The 22,621-nt window shown below is 41.7% G+C and overlaps 1 protein-coding gene across 4 annotated transcripts in view; it reads right to left on the reverse strand.

Annotated features, from left to right (window-relative positions):
* Positions 1 to 19,693, reverse strand: part of LOC109638562 (semaphorin-3F-like) — a 50,790-nt gene extending 31,097 nt beyond the window's left edge. For all 4 annotated transcript variants that reach the window (XM_020101595.2, XM_020101597.2, XM_020101596.2 and 1 more), the window contains exons 1-2: positions 19,357 to 19,693; positions 17,182 to 17,336 (exon numbers count right to left, since the gene is read on the reverse strand). In XM_020101595.2, coding sequence (XP_019957154.2) covers positions 17,182 to 17,293 — 112 coding nt within the window. In that variant the 5' untranslated portion in view covers positions 17,294 to 17,336; positions 19,357 to 19,693. The remainder of the gene's footprint in view (positions 1 to 17,181; positions 17,337 to 19,356) is intronic.
* Positions 19,694 to 22,621: the final 2,928 nt, after the last annotated feature.

Here is a 22,621-nt window from a genome sequence, read left to right on the forward strand (position 1 = left end):
TTTTCAGCTCTATGGATGACAATGGAGGGTGGTCAGTCAGTCGGTTGGTCCATCAATTTGGAGCAAAGTACTGTATAAGTTATCAGATGGACTCCTCGAAACATGGGCTGGATAATCGTGGTTCTGAGAGCATAACACCTTGTTGGTGATCAACTGAGCGCCATCAACAGGTCAGTAAATGTCACTTAACACCTAATTATCTCAACATCAACAAGATGTAATTGCTCATATTATTGGACAGACATTCACGGTTCCGAGAGGCTTAGGTAGCGACCCCAATTTCCTTTTAACGTCACCATGACATTCACATTTGAATGTCTCTTTATTTACCGCAAATGCAGAAGGAAACCGGTCTTTACTTGGGACAGGTTTTTATTAAAAGGAAGATTTTAATTTGTAATTCCATGTGTCTGATAAATATATAACAATATATACACACACTGAGCAGAATGTAGGAGCTGTGGCGAAGTGACAACGATTGAAAACTATAAAAGGCCAGTTAAGTACTTCATCCAACCAAAGTGATATTTTGTCCACCGTCTCCTGTCATGTCTTACACAACCACAATGTGCCAACAGTGAGTTGTTATGAGACCTGTCTGTGCGTAGACTGCAGAAGGGTTGATGTTAGTTTGTCTTGTGGTTAAACTCTTGTAAACTTACTACTGTCTGAGACTAACTCTCACCCCCCCCCCATCAGTGGTGCCTGCAGACAGTGAATCACAGCAGCAGAGGGAGGAGGACTGATACTGATTCATCTCTAAGTGATTTCTATTCTCTATCAACTTAACTCAGGAATATTATTTATTTCACCAACATCATAGATAAGTGTTCAGTGAATATATGAACATTACTGTTGCTGCTCTAGAACAGGATTTAGATGCAATGTCAGATGCTACAAATCATATTTTCAAAATAAAATATGACAGAGATAACTGCAATAACATTTATGATCAATATGTATTTTTCCATGATACATTTTGCTATAGCTTATTATGTGCTTATCTTGTCACAGTTGTTCTGTCACATATAAAGGATAGGATAGACAAATTAATTTAAATATGCAATATAATGATCAGTGTATATGTAGGCATTAAAATGTACCAGAGGCACCAATTCTTGGCTTTTTCTCCAGGGAAGGTTTAGGCCCCAGACCACTCTGTTCGGGTAACTGTCCTACTGGCTAGCTTCTCCATATCCTTGTGGAAAATGTCCAATAAATATGAAAATATTTGGTTCCACCACTGACACAACATGCTGTGGTTGATTGACATTAACAATGTTGAAGGTCAAAGATGTTTCAAAACACTTTCCCTCAAGAGAGGTTCTTTACAAACAGATCAACATAACATTTCTGCAGTAATCCATTCTATTAGTGGCCAACTGTGCAGCCGTGAACCAACAGATCAATATGGCATTGACCTCAGCAGATGATTCTGAGGATAATTACATTGGGAGCAGGAATTCTGTATTTTCTGTCTTGTAATGCTCTGCATCCAAAGAAAACAAATCAACCAGGAATATGCTTGGACAATTCTTGAGCATATTCTCAAACAAAAACACACACATTCCCTGACAAGTTATTACAGGTAACCCCAAAGCTGTTATTACTTGGGAGCAGTCCAAGAACAATATTTTTTTTTCTTATGGCCTCAGTGAGATTGGATTGAGGTCCACAAGTATGAGATGTTTTTTGCTAGAGTTTCATTTATTGGATTTGGGCCCTTCGTTGGCTCAGGTTTATCAACAGTTCTTCCCTGAACAAAAAAAAAACAAAACAAGTAGCTTTATCTGTGAGTCTTCTAGCACGTTTTTCTGGATGTTTCGCAATCCACTCTTCCCGTCTCTTCAGTACTGTTTTCTTATGGTCAAGATTCCAGCTAGAGATGTTAGCAAGCACCGAAAACACCTCCAATACTGTTGAAAAAGCAGAGTCAGGCATCGGCGAGTACTCAAATCTATGAACAGATCAGATACCACATCTTTAAGGTCTATTACCTTCACCCAGATAACCTGCCACTTTTTAGAGCAGTGAAGATGATGTATTGTAGCGTTAGACAATATTTCATGCTAAATGGTCCCACAAGTAAAACAGCTGCATCTACTGTATGCTAGACTTCACTTTTGAGGGGTGGCACTAATGTTCCAACTAACGCACTTGCAAAAGGCCATACGACACTGATAGCAATAATAACTTCCATAAAGCGTTAGCATACAGCTGGTACTAGATTGGTATTTGGGATTGTACGATACTCAAAGTCCAGTTAGCAGAATTGTCATCAGGAACAAACTGATTCTATGTCTATAGATGACACCAGTCAGCACCACCATCTTTGCTTTTTCTCTGTTTCAAAAATTTGTAAGTTTTGCAACCCTGATAGGGCATGTAATACAGCCACATACTAATGTCCACACACACAAATGAAACCAGACAAACACACACACACACACACACACAGATAAATCCAAACATTCCACAGGTGAGAAGTTTGCTGTGGGAAGATGAGAATATAGGGAGATCAAGTGGTGAGACTGTGCTTTCTGGCTGCTGTGAGTCACAGAACATCCATGTTAACACTTCCATTTGCCGTCTGTCTTGTCTGCTTGACACACAAATGCGAGTAGATGAGTGGAGCAAACTAAAGTGGGGGATGATGACCGTCAGTCAAGGGCATTCATCTTCTCTCAGCGGCTGCATGATGGATATGATGGGAATGGAGGGATTTGAAGCAAAGGCAGAAGGGGCTGAAGAGGGGGAGGGTTGGCAGAAAGGAATGCAGACAATGGGAATGGTATGGACGGGTGTTAAGGATTGTAATTTTGTAACCAATTTAACCCACAGTGATAAAAACCAAATAAGGAGACATTCTTGTTGCAATGATGCGCCATCCATCACCACCTGTCTTGTGTCCATGTCAAAGGGTCTCTGTGAAGATGATGATTTGACAAGGTGATAGATTATCAGGGGTGTGAGGGAAGACATGCATCACCTTACATGTAAGTGTAATCTCATAAGGAAGCAACTTGGACCACCTTAATGTCATCATAGCTGGAGGTAAGTTTAAAATATCAACTGAAAAGGAAGGTCTAGTCACGATCTCTCCCAAAACAAATGGCCTGCAAAATGAGAGGGCCTGAGAAAATAATTACAGGCCAAAAAAGAGACAATTTACATTCCACTAGGTTAGATTTGTGCTTTGAAAGCACAAACAATGTCATTCAAGATGAAACATGTTGGCAGCTATTACACTTTTAATGGATAATGTCAATAGTCCGCTACAGGCCAGCCCCACTCTCTCATTTCAGCCTGCCATTAAAGCCAAGTTAGGGAAGGTTAGTCAGAGTGACGGGCTGACAGACCAATAGATTACTGTCGTATGTGTAATCCACAGCCTTTTTAACTCCCCTCGCTGACTGACGCACTCAGTCCTCCCTTCTTAAACAGCAGTGCGTGTTGGTTTGGCAGCTTTCATGTGTGATGGACAGATGGGACATCCTACTCCATGACCCTGTGGCCTTTTTCCACACCCGTGACCATAAGGGTCAGAATGCAGAGTGTGGGTTTTGAAGGGCAGCAGAGAGTGGATTTTGAATGGCTCTAGTTAGTGATTAATTCATATCATCACCTCCACCAAGGAAGTTTTTTTTTCTTTCACACACCAGTTAGGGCTCTGATAAACTTGGTTACTTCTTGGTGCAAACATACGTATAGTGTCTTTGTCTTTGCACTGTCTAATGAAGGACTTGTAGCCAAAATGTTACCTGGGAGGTAATTAAAAAGTTTGTGGGAGCCACAACTGGTCTTGTTTTTGTTTGGATGTCTGTGCTTTTGTACACTTTCTGTTTTCACCATTTTCCGTTAGTTTGTTGGTTCGATTCTCTGCAGGATTAAACAGAAACTACAGAAGAGATTTTCAGGAAACTTGGTAGAAGGCTGGGACATGGGCGCAGAAAGAAATGGATGTTTTTTGACATTTTTACAGATTTCCAAGGGAATTATTCATGTTTCTTGGTCATATATTTATATGAATAATATATATGACTGTGTGCAATTTGATACAGATAAAAATAAGAATCTAGATTGTGGAGATTTAAATGTGGTTTTATAAGGTTGTTGGGCCTTGGTGGAGGTCTCCACTCTATTGTTCTAGTTCAAGATACATTGCAAAAGGACATTGTGAAGTTGAATGGTGAAGTTTGTCAGAAACAGGAGGTGACAGGCAAAATTAAGAAACCGGTTCCGATCCAGAAGGAAAAAATCCTACAAAACAACACAACATAACATGTCTGCTCTAAACAAACCACACCAACAGTCATTCGGTTAATACAACACAGCAGATACTGCCCAGCTGGTATGAAATGGTCAAATACGATTGCCCCCTATCCAGATTACAGGTGCATGTAGCACCAGGTTGAACAAAACTCTGCACTCAAACAGAAACGAGGAATCAGAAAATGGCTGTGATTTCTCTGGCATGTTATTGTTGGCAGCTCTGCTCAGTGAGATTTAGTACGCACACAAGCAGAGATAGATAAGAACTGTTGACCGTTCCAGCATTTAAACAGCCCGGATGCAACACATTCAAAACCACAGCAGCAACTCATAACCTGTATTTATTTGTGCTGTTGGATCCAGCAATCAATAGTTATTTGGCTTTAGGCTCACACCTATAATGAAAGCAACACGTCTGAACATCCAGCTGGGAGATGCTCAGTTCAACAAAAGAAAGTGTTTGCTGGCGGCCCCTGTTTTTGATTGGTGAATGAAAGACAGATATGAGGTATGAAGGGAGGGAGAGAAAAAAAACAAGGAGAAGAAGGGAAGAGGCCTTATCTGTTGGGAGGAAGACAACATGCGTGACAGTGGAAAGTCTTGGTCACAATTCCTTCATGCGTCGTCACACAGGGTGTTGAAGGAGGCCAGTGATTGCACGGTGTAACATGGAGGCAAAAAAAAAATCCTATGATCCCACACTTTCATACCTCGTCATAAATCAGTGCCTCAGCCTTCCGCTGTGCACTGATAAGACGACCAAACAGTCTGATCCACACCAGGAATATAGAGAGAAAGGCTTCTCTCTCTTCTTAGCAGCCTCTCTCGCTCAAACCTTCTCACACTCCGTCTCCGTTATCTGTTTTTCATTCATCAGATCTGAACAGCAGACACTTTTTTTTTTCTTCCTGCTCGAGGCTTGTTTGTTTGCAGCTTGGCCATATTTTCTTCCAGCAGTATGGTTATGATCATCTGATGAAATGGTGAATCATTTGCAACGTTCGCACAAGAAAAGAGTTGAGAGAGCAATTGATCGTCTCGCAATCATGCAAAAGAAAAAAAAAATGAAATAGAGTCCGCCAGCATTCCAATGAAGAATTTCTTCAGGCAAACCAGGACTTTATCTCTGCAGCTGCTTCCATATCTTAATGGCTTATGTCACTTTGCAGATTGATGATGAAAATAGTCACTATGTTTATTGCAAATTTATGATATTTAGCATTAACCTTTGCAAAGCGCCACTGCTCTTAGTATTTTTAATGGAATTACCCATTTTTCTTTTTTGCCCTGAGTTAGACATTAAAAGACAGATTTAAATCACTTTGAGCTATATGGGACCTGGTAGCACAAAAAAATAGATAGATAAATAAGACTAACACAGCTTAACCAGTGAAATAATACACCTACCAGCTACTTAGCTTAAATAATTGTTTGGCCCTGTGTATTGTATAGCAAATGAAATTTCACCAAGAAAATGTTCGGTCTTAGGGGCAGATATATGTTTGGTATAGTATTTAACTCTTCATCAAAAAACTTGTGCATGGAACACGGTTTCTGCATGTTTCAACAAGCTAAATTTACAACTTTTTATAGACCACAATGAATAAAATTCAAGAGCTATATCACGTTTGACTTATATCCGAACTTCAAATTTACTTACACTTCCCCATAAGTGAAGATAAGGTGATGTAGCCTAGTAGAGAATAACCTGTGATAAGCTATGCTACAAACTACAGGCAGAGACAGTAGGTTACCATAGTCTTTCCCAAGGCCAAGCCAACTTTATTGAGATACATTGTGACCTGGGTGTCAGCATGCTAATATCTGTATAGTCAAGAAAGAACTACATCCGAAGAGACATTACCAACTACGCATGCCGTCATAACACCTCACATTAATGCATTTTTTCAGCACACTGGAAATGGTGTTAAATGAAAATTAACACAATCCAAACCAACCGTAACATATTTTTGACCTAGTAAAATCTTTTAACGTATTTAAGACTTTAACGACTTTAAAATTCAGATTATTTAGACGCAGACACTGATGACAATGTAACACAGTGATGCTGGTTACATGAACATATTTCCCAAAATATAATGCTGAGCTAATCTGTGAAGCTAAAATAAAAGAAATAAAAGCTTTTAGTGACACAGAGGAATGCAGTTAAATATCCCAGCATGCAATGCAGCATAGCAGCCAAAATCACAGTGAAGTTCCGGTTGCTTTTATGGTCTAATTTGCTCACAATGTATTGCAATGCTTTGTGACTAATTAATCATGCATAGCTGGTTTAATGGGACAGTGTAATCCAGCCACGGTGGTGAAGAACAAAATTTCATGCTGTGTATATGAATGACGTTAGTATCATCAAAAGCCATGGAGTAATGAATTCTAAGCTTTTTAGTCATCCTAAATGTGATTACACTTGAACAAAGCATCAGTTAGGCTGGAGATCTTCCCAAAGGCAAAAGACATTTTTTTTGTTTCCTCCGTCTACTTCTCGGCTGGGCCAACCACATTAAAACTAGATCTGTCAGCCTCAGAGAAGAAAAAAGTTTGTGCCTTTGTGTTTGTGCCAGGAGGTGAAGCTTCCTATGAGCTCTGTGAGGGGCTGTCTTAGGTCTTCCATCATTGTAGCGCAGCGAAGCACAAGGTCCAGAGGAGCACATCAATTCATGGAACATGAAATCCTACGGAACATGAAAGCCCAGGATGACAGCCAAGCTTTGAGTGATGACTGTTTCAGCATCTGTGCCAAGAGGAGGAAAAGTGCAAGACGAGGAAGATGAGATGGGGAGGGAGAGAGAGAGAGGGCGAGCAGAGGGAGGCAAAGGACAGACTGATGCTTTGACCGTTAGTGCCGTGCCAGTGTTGTATGCCACTCCCCCTCTGCTTCCCCGGGGACATGAATGAAGTGAATGAATGATGGACCCAGCCCACACAAACGCCTCTCTTCTATTGAGACCAAGCAGTCCATTCACTGGGATGAGTGAGGCGTCGACACCAACAACAACAAAAACAACAGCAACATAGGAGGCCCTTGCTCCTATTTCTCATGCATACATATGTATGCAGTCACACAGACGCACACACACATATGGCAAAGATACCACGGGCAACATGGCCAACATACCATCAGGGACACCTAGAGAGGGTTCCTGAGAACAGGGCTGACTAACAAAGCTCGGAGGCAAAGGGGCGTGCACGGGGCAGGCATGGAGAAAATCTTGGCATCACGTCAATACATCCGTCACAATGATCGCGGATGAGAGGCCATCTCCTCCCCTCCACAATCAGCACATTATCAGGAAGCCCATCAGTGCATGAGCGCAGAAAACAAGGCCTGGAAACCTCATGTTCCACCACATTCTACCCCTTCCTCCTCCGCTGGGCTTTTCTCTGTTGTTCTTCCAGGATGAGTCTGGTTCAGGGGGTGCTTGCCCACACAGGGCTGATCTCACTCAGAGATCTGACCTTCAGACTTAGTCTGTCGAAAAGCCACAGGAGCTAATGGAACTTGGGGGAATAAAAATCCGATTGAAATGAGATTAATCTGACAAGGAGGGCTTTACTATTTACCAATCGTTTACATCTCGATCCTTGAAGGTGGGCTTGGTAATGATGTTAGCATCTGACTCAGGCTCGGTTTTCAACAATTACGCATCCTGCACAGAGAATGTATATGGAGAGCATATGAAAGTGGGAGAGAGAGTTGTAGCTGGAGCAGGAGAAGGAGGGAATGTTTCTGCTTTTTTAATCCAATAGTGAGACACAGCTACTGCAACCTCCCACAGGATCATGGTCAGACTCAACCACAGGCCTCGTTTCTCCCATAATCACACAGACAGCTCCTTGGTCCTAGTCCAAAGTACACACACGCATAGAGCCTCCATAGACTACCAGTCTGAATATCACACACCTGAAACATTTCATGAAGTCGTGGGTGTTTGAGGTTGCCCAGCTTCTGCCTTAAAACAATTTTCACTTGAGGAAAGGAAAGGACGCACTTCCCATAAAGCATTGCCAAACTGGCACAGAGAAGGAGACTTTGATCATATGAACACTCAGCAAGAGGAAATATTTGTACTAAGGCGTCACATCATTTTGTATCGTCGGTGAAAGGACGTGGGGTTCAGAAACACTCCCTCTAAGACGACTGGTATGACAATATGCAAGTGTGAATAAAGTCTATGCACTTTTCATTGAACTAAACATTGAACCTCGTAGTATGAGGTTATAGCCGGGGCAGCAGCACTGAAGATGAACTGCGGAGGCACTCCCGAGCAAGTCACCAGCTGAGGTAAACCATCTCGACCGACACTCGTACGCAGCTAATGGGAAACAGACGCACAATTTGTCCATGCAGCATGTATCTGCCTTTGTGCACCCACACTCCTCTCCTCCTTCTCATTCTCGAATCCCACCATCTATCCACGCTCTCCACCAGATAGCAAACCTGACACTGATGCCCTGTAGTCCATTAGCCCTCTCAGAGCCCCCGTCTGAGTCGGCTCGATTGCTTCACATTTCCCTCCACTCAGCCTATATCTTCCTGACAGTCACTTCTGCTCTCGCATCCCTTATCTGACTCTGTGTTTTCTTCCCTTCCTCCTCTCCTCCTGGATGTTTGAGCTCCTCGGGGTCAACATGTCAGTCTCTGTCCATAGGGAGGACTAAAACTCACATAGCATCACTGTGATGGGGCTGCCGAAAATCACCTTGGACACATGATATAAACTATTCCTCAGCTCCAGGTCGTCTCCTCTAACGCAGACACACCTGTTATTACTGATAGATGGCCCAACTGTTGTCCTCCCCTAACCCGCAGAAGTTCCAACACAAAGTCTGAAACTAATATCATTTACAATGACGTAAAACAGATGCAGGCACCAAATTGTTCCATTTTAGAAGATATAGTGTTTTGGAATGTTGCTTTAATAAATCTTAAATGACTGACGAGCAAGTTTATGGTTTATTAAGATAATGCAGATAAACAAATTGCAATCCAGTTTCTGGAGATAAAGCAGTGGCTTGAACTTATTTACAAAGCTGCTTTGTGGTTGCTTTAATGTTGGAATCTCAAATAAATTATTAGTTTATCACTCCCGTATGACCTCTGAAAACACAACAAACAAAAAGGATTTCGCAGATACAAATTCTATGAAATATATTAAGGCTGTATCTTATGATTATTATTTTTTCTGTAAGTAAGTTTTTGATTTCTGTTTGATCTATTGAACACCAGACCCACCAAACCCTGACATTTCAGAAGCTGTTAAAACAACAGATTTATATTTCTGCTTAAAAAGTGGATAGTCTACTGATTACAAAGTAATGTAGTTTTTTTTACAATTTGCTGTCAGTTAAGGTGGCTGAAAGTCAAGGGAAAGTTGAATCAGGATCAGTGAATTCACATTTAAATAATATATTTTTCTGTTCTTCTAACAAGAGGTGGAAGAGAGAATTAAAATTGTTTATTTATTCATTAATTTTCTATTATTAAAACAATTGAAGGAAACATATTGCCTTTTGTTACCAAACAGGTTTAACTCAAGTGGCTTTAAGTTGCTATTTTAGTACAAGGTTGTTCTCAGGGTCTCATTTACACTCAATGCAAACACACACGTACACATTTATAAATGCAACCATATATGACAGAATGTGCCCAAAGTGGTTTCCCACCCTGAGGGTTCAAAATGGCCGTCACATGAGGGAGGTCAATGGCACTGCAGTAACAAGATCCCGACACTGACAGACAAATGATAATGAAGGATAGCTGTCTGAGTAAACAAGTGGAGAGGTGCCCTTGACCCGCTGTCTCCTTAATTTAGTTCGAGCTGCAAACACCCCTCCTCCTCAAGGACTCCCACACCTCCACCACATCTGGAGAGCATGTCCAGTCGCCTGGAGCCTCAACATAAAGAAACCAGTGCTTCACGTTCTCGCTCAATAAACCATCTGCAAAAACTTCACAAGGTCACACCTCAGACTTGATCAAAGTCCAACGTTTTAGTAAATGTATTTTCTCATTTGTGTTCTCTAAAGCCTGGAAGCCTCGGGGCTTCTTTACTTCAGGATTTCCTAGGAGCAGATGAGACGGCAGACATCAGGGGAAATAAGCACAATGCTGTGATTACATCCCACCTCTCCTCTGCGGAGGAAAATCATTTGAACCCGATTTGGTTTGTGAGGAGTGACAGGTAGACGCTGCTATGGAAACCAAACCAAAGCAGTGTCATATATAGCTTCCTTACAGGAGCTTTGCAAGCCGAGCGCATGCACACACGCACATGCACACGCACACACAACCACATGCACTTGACATAAATATTTAAGACTCTCTCACACTCCTCTCTGTCACTTTGAATCTTAAGAAAACCACAACTTGTAAGCCGTTTCACTCCAACTCCATCTCTAACCCATCAACTGTGGTTTTCCTCAGCTCCTCTGCCCTCCTGCTCCACTCCTGCAGGTGGTGGGTTGATCAGAGCCTGAATAATAATCCACCTCTAATAAAGATTTCAATTGCACCTCAAGAATTGTAAGCTCTGCAATGATCTCTGAGGCCCGACCGAAAAAAAACAATTACAATGGCTACATCAACCACTTTATCAACATGAGCCAATCCAATCAAGTTCCTTAAAAACATGACATCAGTCTGATGTGCCACTGTGCCTCACACCTATTTTTATCCCGTCTGCCACATTGTGATCTAAAAGAATTGGCTGCGGCAGCGTCCAAGAGACACAGACACACACCAGGATGTACACTACACACACAGACACCATCTATCACTCACACATCCATCAAAGTGTGGCTGCCTTTCGCTCCCTGCTGTGTTGGCCCCCTTTACACAGAAGACAGAGAATTGTGGTAGGGCTATTTATCAAATCTGCAGTAAACTACTATTTACATATTAAAGAAAACAAAAAAAACTACCACAAAATTCTTAGAAAAAAAAAAGAAAAAAAGAACTGCACTCTTGGACACCAAGAAAAGATGATTTACAAAATAAGATGAGCTATTTCAAGCATGGGCAATCTTATATGAAAGTGCTGCTCCTCTTTCTGTATAGACAATGCTGGATATGACTCACGGAAGGAGCTCTTCTAAAGATTGGGTGGGCATTCAATTCTCAGAGTAAAAAAAGATGAGCATGTTCATTAAAAAGTCTTGTTCTTTGGTTAAAAGAAAATACGCAACCCTCCATGTATAAAAATGACTCCCAAAGATAATTTTAGTGAGGATGACAAAGCTTATAATTTGGTTTTCTGCAAAGCCAAGAGTGAGCTGAGGCTACAGATTACACGTTGTATAAAACTGATGAAATATTTTAAAGACTGAAATCAAAAAATTTTATTCTGGTGAAAGAACATTAGTCTGAAGAGGTCAAAACTTCACAATACTTGTACCATAAAAATTGTACTTCATTGTGAGACCAAGAATCACAATGATGTCAAAATAAAGTTGTCATTCGTTTTTAAACCCAAAATTACCCTGGCTCATCTGGAGGTTCTCGGCACAAATCTTCTTCTCTTGAGTACAAATAATCAAATCTAACATGAAAACACCTTGTTTTGGAGGATTGGAATAATAAACAGCAGAGTGATTATAATTGTGACGTTGTCATGGGCATGACAGCATTAACACATGCTCAGACATGGGCTCTGCATGTCAACTCAAGAAATATTCAAATTATTCAAATCTGGGGAAAGGTGATTTCAATCTAATGCCTTTCATTTGATTTGAATGTGAATTATATGTGACATCACTAAGTAGGTGGGGGGGGCACTAAATTACAATGTAAAAATGACAAAAATGAACTAACCCTTCTCTTCAGTGAGATAAATATGTCCCCACACTCCTCCCTTTTTTATTCCACTGCTCCTGTACAAGTCTGCGTACTTTACAGACCCCCCCCCCCCCATCTCCTCTTTCACCTTTTGAGTGTGCTACAACAGCACGCCCCTACAGTGGGCAGCAGACATGGGTGCTCTCTCCTCCCTTCAGCTCACACTGCCAACCTCTTATCAACACACGCAAACACGAGAGGGTGGGAGTGCAGAGTAAAGGCGGAGGAGGCGGAGGAGGACGGCGAGGCATGAGGAGGAGAGGAAGATAAAACGAGGAAGAAACAAACAGGAGGGACACTATATTTAGCAGCTGAAGCTGTCGTCTTCTGTTTTTCTCTCCTGAATAATCATAGTTTGACAGCATGCATCCTGCAGAGCAGAGGTAGCTGGGATGCTCTACCCCCCCCACCCCTCCTCCTCCTCCAGCAGCAGCATCATCTCTGGAGAGAAAGTAGCAAAGTAATGTAATAATTGCTGCAGGCTTGCGTGCAACAGCCACCACACATCATGCACATTTATCAGTGCCCCTGTAATTCTCGAGTGGAGATAATAGTGAAAAGTACTGGACAATATACTGCTGCCAACATGTACAATGCTGTGTAGAGAGCAAACTGCAAGTACTGAAAGGTACAAATGAGCTGCAGTAATAGTAATACATTGAAAAAAAACAACATTCTCTCCACTATTTCTCAGTATTTGAAGCACATAGGGCTGGGACAGCAAAATGCTGTGACAAACGTGTTTCCCTCAAGCAGCGATGATGTTTTTCTGCTGGGAAAGAAGTAAACAAGCACAGCTGGTAGGTAGAAGGGCACACAGGATGTGGATTAGATAGTGCTGTGTATGTGAGTGTTTCAAATGGTCCATGATCGGACTTTAGTCAGAGACAACAGCTTATTGACTTTTTGAGGAAAAACAAGCAGAGCAGCGCTTCTGCTGCTTTCTGCTCGTGTCCAAAAAACAAACACACACAAATTATTTGTTTTAGAAGAAACATCGCTGCAGCATGTTATTCGTTTCCTGGAGCGTTAACTAGTTCACACTCTGTTGTCCTCAAAAATCCAGATAACATAACAAATGCATCTTGTTACTGTTCAAAGAAATCAAATACATTCTTAATAGATTTCAATATTGAGTCAGAGAAATCATGGATCTTCATTGAGACGTTTGCAAAACACTTCTTACTTAACCCCAGCTTGTTCTGAATGACAGGCCGATTGTGATGACACAACATCACGATACCCCAGAAGTATCGACTGGACTGCTGACGAGGCGTTTCAGGATTATTAGGAGCTGTGGGGGTGAGGAGCTCCCTTTATCTAAGACTTTGGGCTTTTTGACTTCGTAGAACTTTTTTCTTTTAAGCTGAAAAAGCATTAAATGTCTCCTTTAAAGTACTTGTGGTGGCACATTAACTTTTTCTTACACATGAAAAGCACCTTGTCTTTCAGGTTTGTCTGGACTCCACTGGCCAGACTCAAGATCCATCCTGAGTACCCAGGGGTCATCCGCCTGCAGACAGGTTCGCTGTGGATAAGCTTTCAGCGGCTCATTGATTGCTGCAAGGCTCTGCTGAGGCACTTAGCTCTGTCTCCAGTGTCCCAGTAATAAGTAAGCAGACTGGGCGAGGTACGAGTGGATAAACTTTGCTTGGTCATCCGTGTAATAATCTGGGGAGAAGCTGTAATATCTCATGGTAGGTGAAGGATGATTATAACTATGATACTTTCTCTTTCACAAGAGGAGTCAGAAAGACAGAAACAGCAGAGGACCACCCACAGAGGCATGCCACAGACAAAGGGATCTTCTTATGCACTATATATACACATACATAAATCTGCCTATAGAGAACATAATCTGTGGGAGCTAGGATCTATTGTTATAGGGTCAGAAATAATACCAGCAGCAAAGTTCAAACTGAGTATTAGCTTCTAATTATTCAAAGAATAAAGAGGTGGAGGAGATATTAGCCATTTCTGATCTTAATTCTAAAAACTGGCAGGAGTCTTTACTCCTGACAGTAGAGCTTTTGTTCAGGCGTGACAATCGTCAACCCACTACATGGGACAAGATGTGTCGGGAAGAGAGCACAGACTGAGGTGTAAGATTGTCCCTGAGAATGAGTCCAATTACAGGACTGCCCGAGTGGCTTTGTCTTTTCTCCCCGGGCTTTCTTCCCAGAGCTAACGCTGTGCCCAGGTGTTCCACGGAAGACTGAAGAGGCCGAAGAAAAACAAAGTTAAACACTTTCAAATGTTCCCGAGGATTAGCCTAACAAGCTATTACTTGTTAATATGGTGCCATTCTCCCACAGTTTGAGGGCAGTTAACCTCGGGTGTGAATGGCTTCTGTTTGAGGGGTCACAACCTTGCAGAGCCCTTCGCACTAAAATAGCACGCGGTTATAGACCTTGTTTAAAAGTAAATATAGGAGTTCTCAGCTGCTGATTTAAGCCAGCCATGTGTATTCATGAGAGAGAATACACCTAGATAACTGGACAAATGTGACCTTTTGTTTTTGTAATAACATCAGGCTATAATGCTGGTGTGTGTGTGTGTGTGTGTGTGTGTGTGTGTGTGTGTGTGTGTGTGTGTGTGTGTGTGTGTGTGTGTGTGTGTGTGTGTGTGTGTGTGTGTGTGTGTGTGTGTTTTCCAACTCTTTTGAAGTCTGGGTTGATGATCCATCCCTATGAGCTCTAAATGGACATTGCTTCAGTCTTAGCCTGTGTTTGCTCTCTTGGTCTTTATCACAGTTAATAACTCAGACTGCACTAACACACTCAGTAGCTAGTTTACCAACTTTGTTGACTGTGTAAACCTTAGTTTTACAAACCACCAGCAGTAGAAACTTACTCACTGGTTAATTGGTTTATTTTGAAGATGAGGAAACATGACACTTTTACACTCAACTAGATTTGTTATGTTGGTGGTGACTACAGGAATAGGGTGAAACAGCTAATTCAAAATAAAGGACAAACATTTGTTAATTTAAAATAACTAAATCAGAGCTGAATACCAAAGTACAGGAATTTCTTAGACTCTGTGCCAGAAATTAAACTTGAGCTGTGATTTTAAGTGTGATCGCCTCTGGCAAACATTTTAAGCACGCAAATCCTACAGTCCTACATATATATATATATATATATATATATATATATATACACTGTAAATATATACATATAACCTGATGTCTGCTGCTTTGACAGGGGGCAAAGATTTAAAAAGTAGCCTGGTGTCTCTTCGTATTTCATATCAGCTTCATTAAATGCAAATAATCAGTGGAAAGTGACACCACATAACCTTCACAGAAAAACATACCAGGCCGGGTCCCAAACACAAACTCAGTAACACAACTGATTTAATTACATGGCTCCAGCCTACATACAGAGAGTAGTTTGTCCCGTTTGGTTTTATCATCAAAATTAAAACACTTATTAAAAATAAACTGCATCTGTTATCAGGAGACACTTATTACAAGTCAACCAAATCTGTGTGTCAGCACAAGACAGACATTATGAAACCTAAAGCAATTATTTGGTTAAGCACGCTGGTACATGAAAAATTAATAAAAGCACATTACGGGGGTATTCCCTGCAGTACGCTACAAAACCAATACAATTAGGGAATGCACGGCTTAGGTGCATTTGTAGACTCCAGCTGTCTGAAGTTGCTCTGTGAGGCATAAAAGTCACCTCAGAAACTAATTAAAACAAAAGGAACTCAATTAAAAGAAAGGGGAAAATAAATTACCTCTTTTCTACAGAGAAAATGTGAAAGCAGTCGAGTGTGAAATTCATCTCTATTAGAGAGAGAGAAAACCAACAGGTAAGCAAAAGTATCTGCGAGGAGGAGAGACTGTAGATGGTTTCAGATATGCATTGGAGTCTGCAGATTTTCCAGAAATTTTCCAGAGGGGCTGTATGTGAGAACCCAAATTTCCAGAGTCAGTTGTCTCACACTTTTCCTGCCAGCGCCCAAGTGAAAACAGTGCAGGAAAACAGAGTGAGCCCATGTGAGAATAGTGTAAGAAAAAGTCCAGAAAGCAAATTGGCGTTCTGATGAAGGATCTAAATGTCATGTCCTTCTTCTTGAATGTTCCACCCAGACCCAACCCCTCACCTGAATGGTCTGGACATTTTCCTGTTGCTGTGAGGTGTCTGACCCAGAAAATCTCCTGCTGCTTTCTTCATATGTGAAAGACAAAGTCTGGAAAATGCATACAGCCACTTTTCCCAAGTTCATGACTGAGAAATGCTTGACAAACTTCCGCTGGCAAGTTCAGTTAAAAACTGTTTATCAGTTTAGTAGAAGACCATGACTCCATCACATCACACCTTGACAGATCATAGAATGTAATTTCCAAAATGTGTCATTCAACATTATTCATTATTAATATGTGATAGCAGTTCTTTGAGTCCTAATAAATACCACTCAACCAAACTTTTGACACAGCTTCGATCTGAAGTGTAGCCATTTTGTAAAAAAAACTAAAACATAAAAAAAGCTTGGATCTGAACTTGTCAGAGGTTCATTAAAATCTTTTTCAGAGCTGGACATGGACATGGCGACTACACCAGCACTGGAATGACAAAGCACCGCAGACCTACTTTGACAGGACAATTCAACACACAAAGGGCCTCATGGCACTGGCAGCGGCACTGGCAAACATTCATAACACGCTGGATCTCTGAGTGCGGTGCCCAGCCAAGTGTTAAATCTGACTTGATTTCAGAAGGGAGGCGAGGTCACACAAAGGCCTGTTTGGGGAACTAATAGCAGCCATGCGATTAAATGAAGACATATTCTCTGGGCCCTGAATAGTCAGAACAATGAGCAGAACGTCTCCCTAACATACTAACTCTGTTCAGGAGGAACAAATGCCGGGGCTTGTCGAGCCCTAAATTCAGACAGTGCCAATAGTTTACCCATGAACAAGAGCGAGTAATCAAACTAACTGCTGACAGAAGTGAGTGTTACACCAGTAATCAATACATGTGTGCAGCGGAAACACAGTAACTGGGTCACGGGGCACAGCAGTAATTCCAGTGGCTTACCTTTGAAGGACAGGAAGATCCTTGGAGCAGAGAGGGGCTCATTAGAGGAGGTCAGCCCCGCGGATGACAAGGCCAGAAGGGCCAGCAGCCAGCACAGTTTGTCCCACAACATGGTCCCTCTGTTTGTTAACAGGGGGGGGAGGAGAGTCCGGGAGCTGAGGGACACAGAGGGATGAGTGTCAGACAGCAACTGAGGCAAGTTCACCTCACAAACCAAATACAGCAACCAACCCTCACTGAGCTGCAATAACCAATCAGTTTACTTAATTACGTGATACTTTAAACCTATTAAAGCTTGTTGATATTGAAGCCATAAATCAGGGGCGGATCCTTAAATGCACTGGTCCTTTCACTTGTCTTTAGGAGTAAAAAAATACTATTTCTCACAGAATTAATTAAATCTATGGCAGTAATAAGGGGGCAGATGGAGAAGGTAACTCATGCACAACGGAGTCCGAATGACTGGTACACAGACTACTGAGTGACAGGTAAGTTCTCACATGAGAGAAAGAACTGCATGGATGCCACCAGAGCAGCTGAAATTAGGAGGTCCGACTGTCTGCATGGACGGCAAAAATGTTATCGACCACAATGCAAGCATGTGCAGCAAGAAAGTGTGCTCGCATATTGAGCTGGAGATTTCTTATGCTATAATGATAAGTGTAATAAAATGTGGTTCATTAAGAAACTGTGGAATATGAATTAGCATTTGGTGAGCCAATGCAGTCTAGATTACTAATGGGTGACACAGAGTCATTTACTGACAATACATGTATTTTCTTAGCTTTTTTGAAAAACACAAAGTGCTTGAACAAGGAACAATTTTCTAAATATATTAAATGATGAATGGCTTTGCTTTAAACTAACAGAACAAGATACACCTCATGAATACACGGAAAAAAGAAAAGCCAAGCAAAGAACCTTGATGCAAAGCCTGATATATGTTTCAGTGCAGCTCTTCTTTATCTGTTGTGCACAATTGTGAAATCAAAACCCTTTTTCGATCCAGGTTCTGTATGTAAGACAATTATCTTGGTCAACTGAATAAATTTGAAGCATAAAATGTATCAATGCAACAGGATTTTCAATGAAACTTTTATTGTAATGGGTATTTCCTGCACATCCACAGTTAATCCTGCTGCGTGGCTTTGCCTTTGTGCGCCATGGACGCAGCAGCGTGAACGCACGGAGTCTCCTTCCAGCTGGAGGATCTGCCCACACCTCACCACTCTTCACTTTTCACAATATTGAGAAACAAAACGCGCTCGTTGAGAAATCACCGCTGCTATTTTACACCGAGGGCCGAGTTTCAGCAGCAGCACCACCACACACGGTCGTGCTGGTGCAGCCTGTGCGCGCACTGGCACACTCACAGATTAAAATCACAAAGCACATCAACATGCTGTTATCCACTGAAGACAATAATATCCAGCACATAAAAAGGAATCAGCTTTGGTGACACAACAGCAGCACAGAACATCAACGAGTGTGCCAAAGCGTTTGGAAAGAATAAAACAACTCCAGAGTGATTATCCACGCATGGCACTGATCTGACTTGTAAACGTGGATCTGGAGTCTTGAGGTCAAACTGCGAGTCGAGGCTTAAAGATCAAGTTCCACGCTGAACCCCGGAGGCAGAAAGGACTCCAAAGGCAGAGACAGTCCACCAGAATAAAGCGTGACGGCCTCTCTGAGTTATGAGGACTCGAACATGAACCACGTGTCATTTATTTTTATGGGGACCTTTGGATTTTAGATTGTCAGGTGTTAGTGGGCTACTGCAGGAACATTTGATCACTGTGGAGGGCGAAGATACAGCGTCACATGCAGAAACATTTAACTTTCAGTGCCTCAGAATCCTCCTTGCACGCACGCACACGCATGCATGCTCGCACGCACACACTTGGCTCTGTTTGAATATAATAGCAATTTGGGAGAATAACTCCCACGCGCCAGATATAAAGACAGAACACGGGCGCATGGAAGTGCATCGTTTTAGCCATTCTAATCGTTAAATAGGATAAAAACAATACCACTTTCATGATAAACATATTTATATACTTGCAGATACAGAGCGTGGTTCATTCATTTTTGCTTGATTCCTGCTGATTTATCTCCCTGAACAGAAATGAACTTGTCACGTTACCAAAGCAGCTTTTTACATTTTGAACCTACCTCCTAGATGCGTCCGGTGAATATTGTGACAAAGCCGGTGAACATTTAAAACCATCCACCCAAATCCTTTGAGCTCCTCTGTCCGCACGCAGGAGTATCAGTGTATCCGCCGCAGATCCCGCACGATTATCCCAGAGCCAAACAAAGCTTGGATTTGAATTTAACTTGACGCAGCCGCGTTAAACTTGAAGTGATCTGTAAAGCGCTTCAGCAGATTCTGTTTGTTTTCGGACGAGGTAAGAAACAAAAGAGTAGCTCCTGGAGAGATGAGATGAGAAGAGAGGGAGGAGAGAGGAGGTGGAGGAGGACCGTGCGCCACAGCGCTCAAGTGTGGAGTGGGGAGCAGCGGCTCCTCGCAGGTGGACAGACTTGAGGTCCCCTGGCGGTGGACACACCCATGGGGGAGGGAACATACACCTTAGCGTCCCCGCGCTGCGCCCCGCCCCGAAACCCCGCACAGTCCAGGGTGCAAAGGTAAAGGTGGAGCTGGAAGATGAGCAGATGAGGAGAGGTGTCTTTAAATGTTCATTATAATAGCACACAGGCGTTATGTCTTATATATGATTTGATTGTTTTCTAGATAATGGTGGCAATCAAATTTACCTTGAGGCTTCTTTTCTATTATGTTAGTGTGATATCATTTTCAAAAGGTTGAAATTAAACATTAAAATGATTCTTATACAGTTTATAATTACACAATCTGTTTACATTCCCATTAGTATTTATCTTTGACAACTAAACAAATATTCACTAACATGTATATTCGAGACAAGATACAAATATTATGGTCACACACACACATATACACACACACACACACACATACTTATACATATATATGCATATAGGAATTATATTTTGTGTCAATAATGATATAATAATTATATTTGTTTAGATAGCAATTATCTAAACAAAATCACAAAATGCTTTACAAAATCCATTGGAATAAAACCACACAAAACAAATGTGTGGTTTTATTATTGTTTTTGTGGAGCTTCCAAACTGTGTGACATCTCAAATTGAAATATTCCCACAATTAACCAATGCAAAAATACACATACTCACTGCAATACAGCACATGTGGAAGTTTGTGTGAATGCAAAATAGGCATCATTTATCTCACCATTCAACCTGCTTCCAAACTGCACCATTAAAAACCATCAGTGCTGAGCTCAGATGATCCACAGAGATCTGTTCTTTGGGATGACTGGAGTCGTCAGTCTTCTTACAGAGGCTGTTACAGTAAAAAAATAGAACTGAGGTCATTTCTCAACTAGATTAGCCTGTAACTGCCAGCTACTGATTTCTATTCACTGCGCTGGAGCCAGGATCGAGTTTAGCTGAGAGGCTTTCAGATGCCCAGCCTGAGCCAAACAATTGTTCAGTATCTGCTGGTATTGGCAGTCTCACAGTGTGGTTTGTTTGCTTTTTGAATGAACTATGAATCACATGCTTTATTTTGACTCAACAAGCAGACAAATGATTTCAGACGAGAATAAAACATTTTTAGTTGGTGCTGTAACAGCTGCTGTGCAACAGGAATTTGGCTGCACGTTCGCTTACCAAACCGTTGAAAAGTGGCCAGATGCGAGATAAGGTAGATTTCCTCCGCCACCTCTGTGACCTGACAGAAGATCACAGGCTCGGGCTTCAGATAGGCATCAGATATTCATGGGCAAATGGAGGCTTAAATCTTTTAATCTCACTCGATCCCTCCCCTGATCATGATGGCTTATTGTGCTTCTTATCCAGTCAACGCGCAATGCAGCTGATGCCCAGCGTACATGCTTATTACTCCATAAATGATAAATACAGTAGCTTAGGTTTCACACAGTCTAAAGGGAAAATTCATCTGTAAAAAAAGTATATAATCAGGTAGAAATATGGGAAATACGATGACTTTCACTTGGAGATGATTTACTGTTTCATCCGTATGTTAAAACCAGCTCCGACACAAAAGCTACCATGTGATATGACTTTTACAACCCCAAAATGATTTGCAATATACTCATTCATTTTGTCATTAAAGGTAGGATGGATAACTTGTTTCTGAAACACTTTTTGTCTTATTTGTTCTTCATGTCCCGATCAATAAATAAAGTTCATGCACAGTTATAAACAGTTGGTGTCTGTGGCCCTTGCAAGACTGAAATAAACATGACCAATCCTGCCCCGAGTCTTCACAAGCGCACTCATTGGGTGAGTCATGTAAAAGTTGGCTTCTTGCAGTTTTTTCAGGTGGTGCGCGTGTTTTGGGGGCATAGCTTTAGCGAAAGGGCCAATAAGAGCGGGTGGGGTCGCTTGCCTTGTCTGGCTAGCTTTTCCAAGATTACCAACCCCAGCTTTAATTCAGTCCAAGACAAATTTGTTGTGTCCTTATCAAACATTAGTGATGACGGTAATAAGTTACATTACAAATAAAGCATGCAAAGCTCCTTTCTGCTGACGGATCCACTGGAACTATGAAGATACTGGATCTCTGGCTGTGTCTTTCAGTTCTCTGTCCTTTGAAAGATAAAATAAAACCATTTCATTAGTGGATGCAGTGTGAAACCAGGCTTTGATGCTCTGAGCAGAAAGAGGGGACGAGAGCTCGGCATCAGCATTTGTCATTAGAAAGTGTTAAATTTCCCTTGATAACGGCAAAGAGCTCTGGGAAACAATTACCCCTCCACACTTATTAGCACAAACGCACACACCAGAAGACATTTATACGTTTCAGTCAAACTGAATCTTGGACAAGCTCAAAAAAATGTCCGACTGGCTCACAAAGACGCAGAGAGCTCAACATATGCAGGTGGGCGTCTTGTTTAAGGGTGGTCTGTGCACCAGACTGCACAGCTCCAAATAAATAACAACTTTCATAAATATCTGGAACACAACTCTCAATCCCACAAGACCCACCATGAATAACTCACTGAAACAATAACATCTCTTCAACCAAAATCTCACATGACACCAGTTTAAGCAACGTCCAATCGAACCGTGTGTGAATCAGCCTAGTTTAATGGTGTCGTTACCGGTACTCTTTTGTTGTTTTCCAGTTCTATCTGTTTCTATTTTCTCCTTCTCTCTTCTCTTTTTTTCCTCCCTCCCCTTTGTCGAAGCCAGCAGCTGCATGTTGTTTCCTATATTTCTTTTTAATCAACAATATCATTCCCATCTTCAGGCCTCTGGTGGCCTCACCATCTGTCACTTGCGTGAGACAAGAGGAAAGCAATTATTGAATCCTGGCTTTGAGGAGCGCCCGCCCTCACAAAAGTCC

This window comes from Paralichthys olivaceus, chromosome 2 (genome assembly GCF_024713975.1).
Source record: "Paralichthys olivaceus isolate ysfri-2021 chromosome 2, ASM2471397v2, whole genome shotgun sequence".
NCBI classification, from domain to species: domain Eukaryota; kingdom Metazoa; phylum Chordata; class Actinopteri; order Pleuronectiformes; family Paralichthyidae; genus Paralichthys; species Paralichthys olivaceus.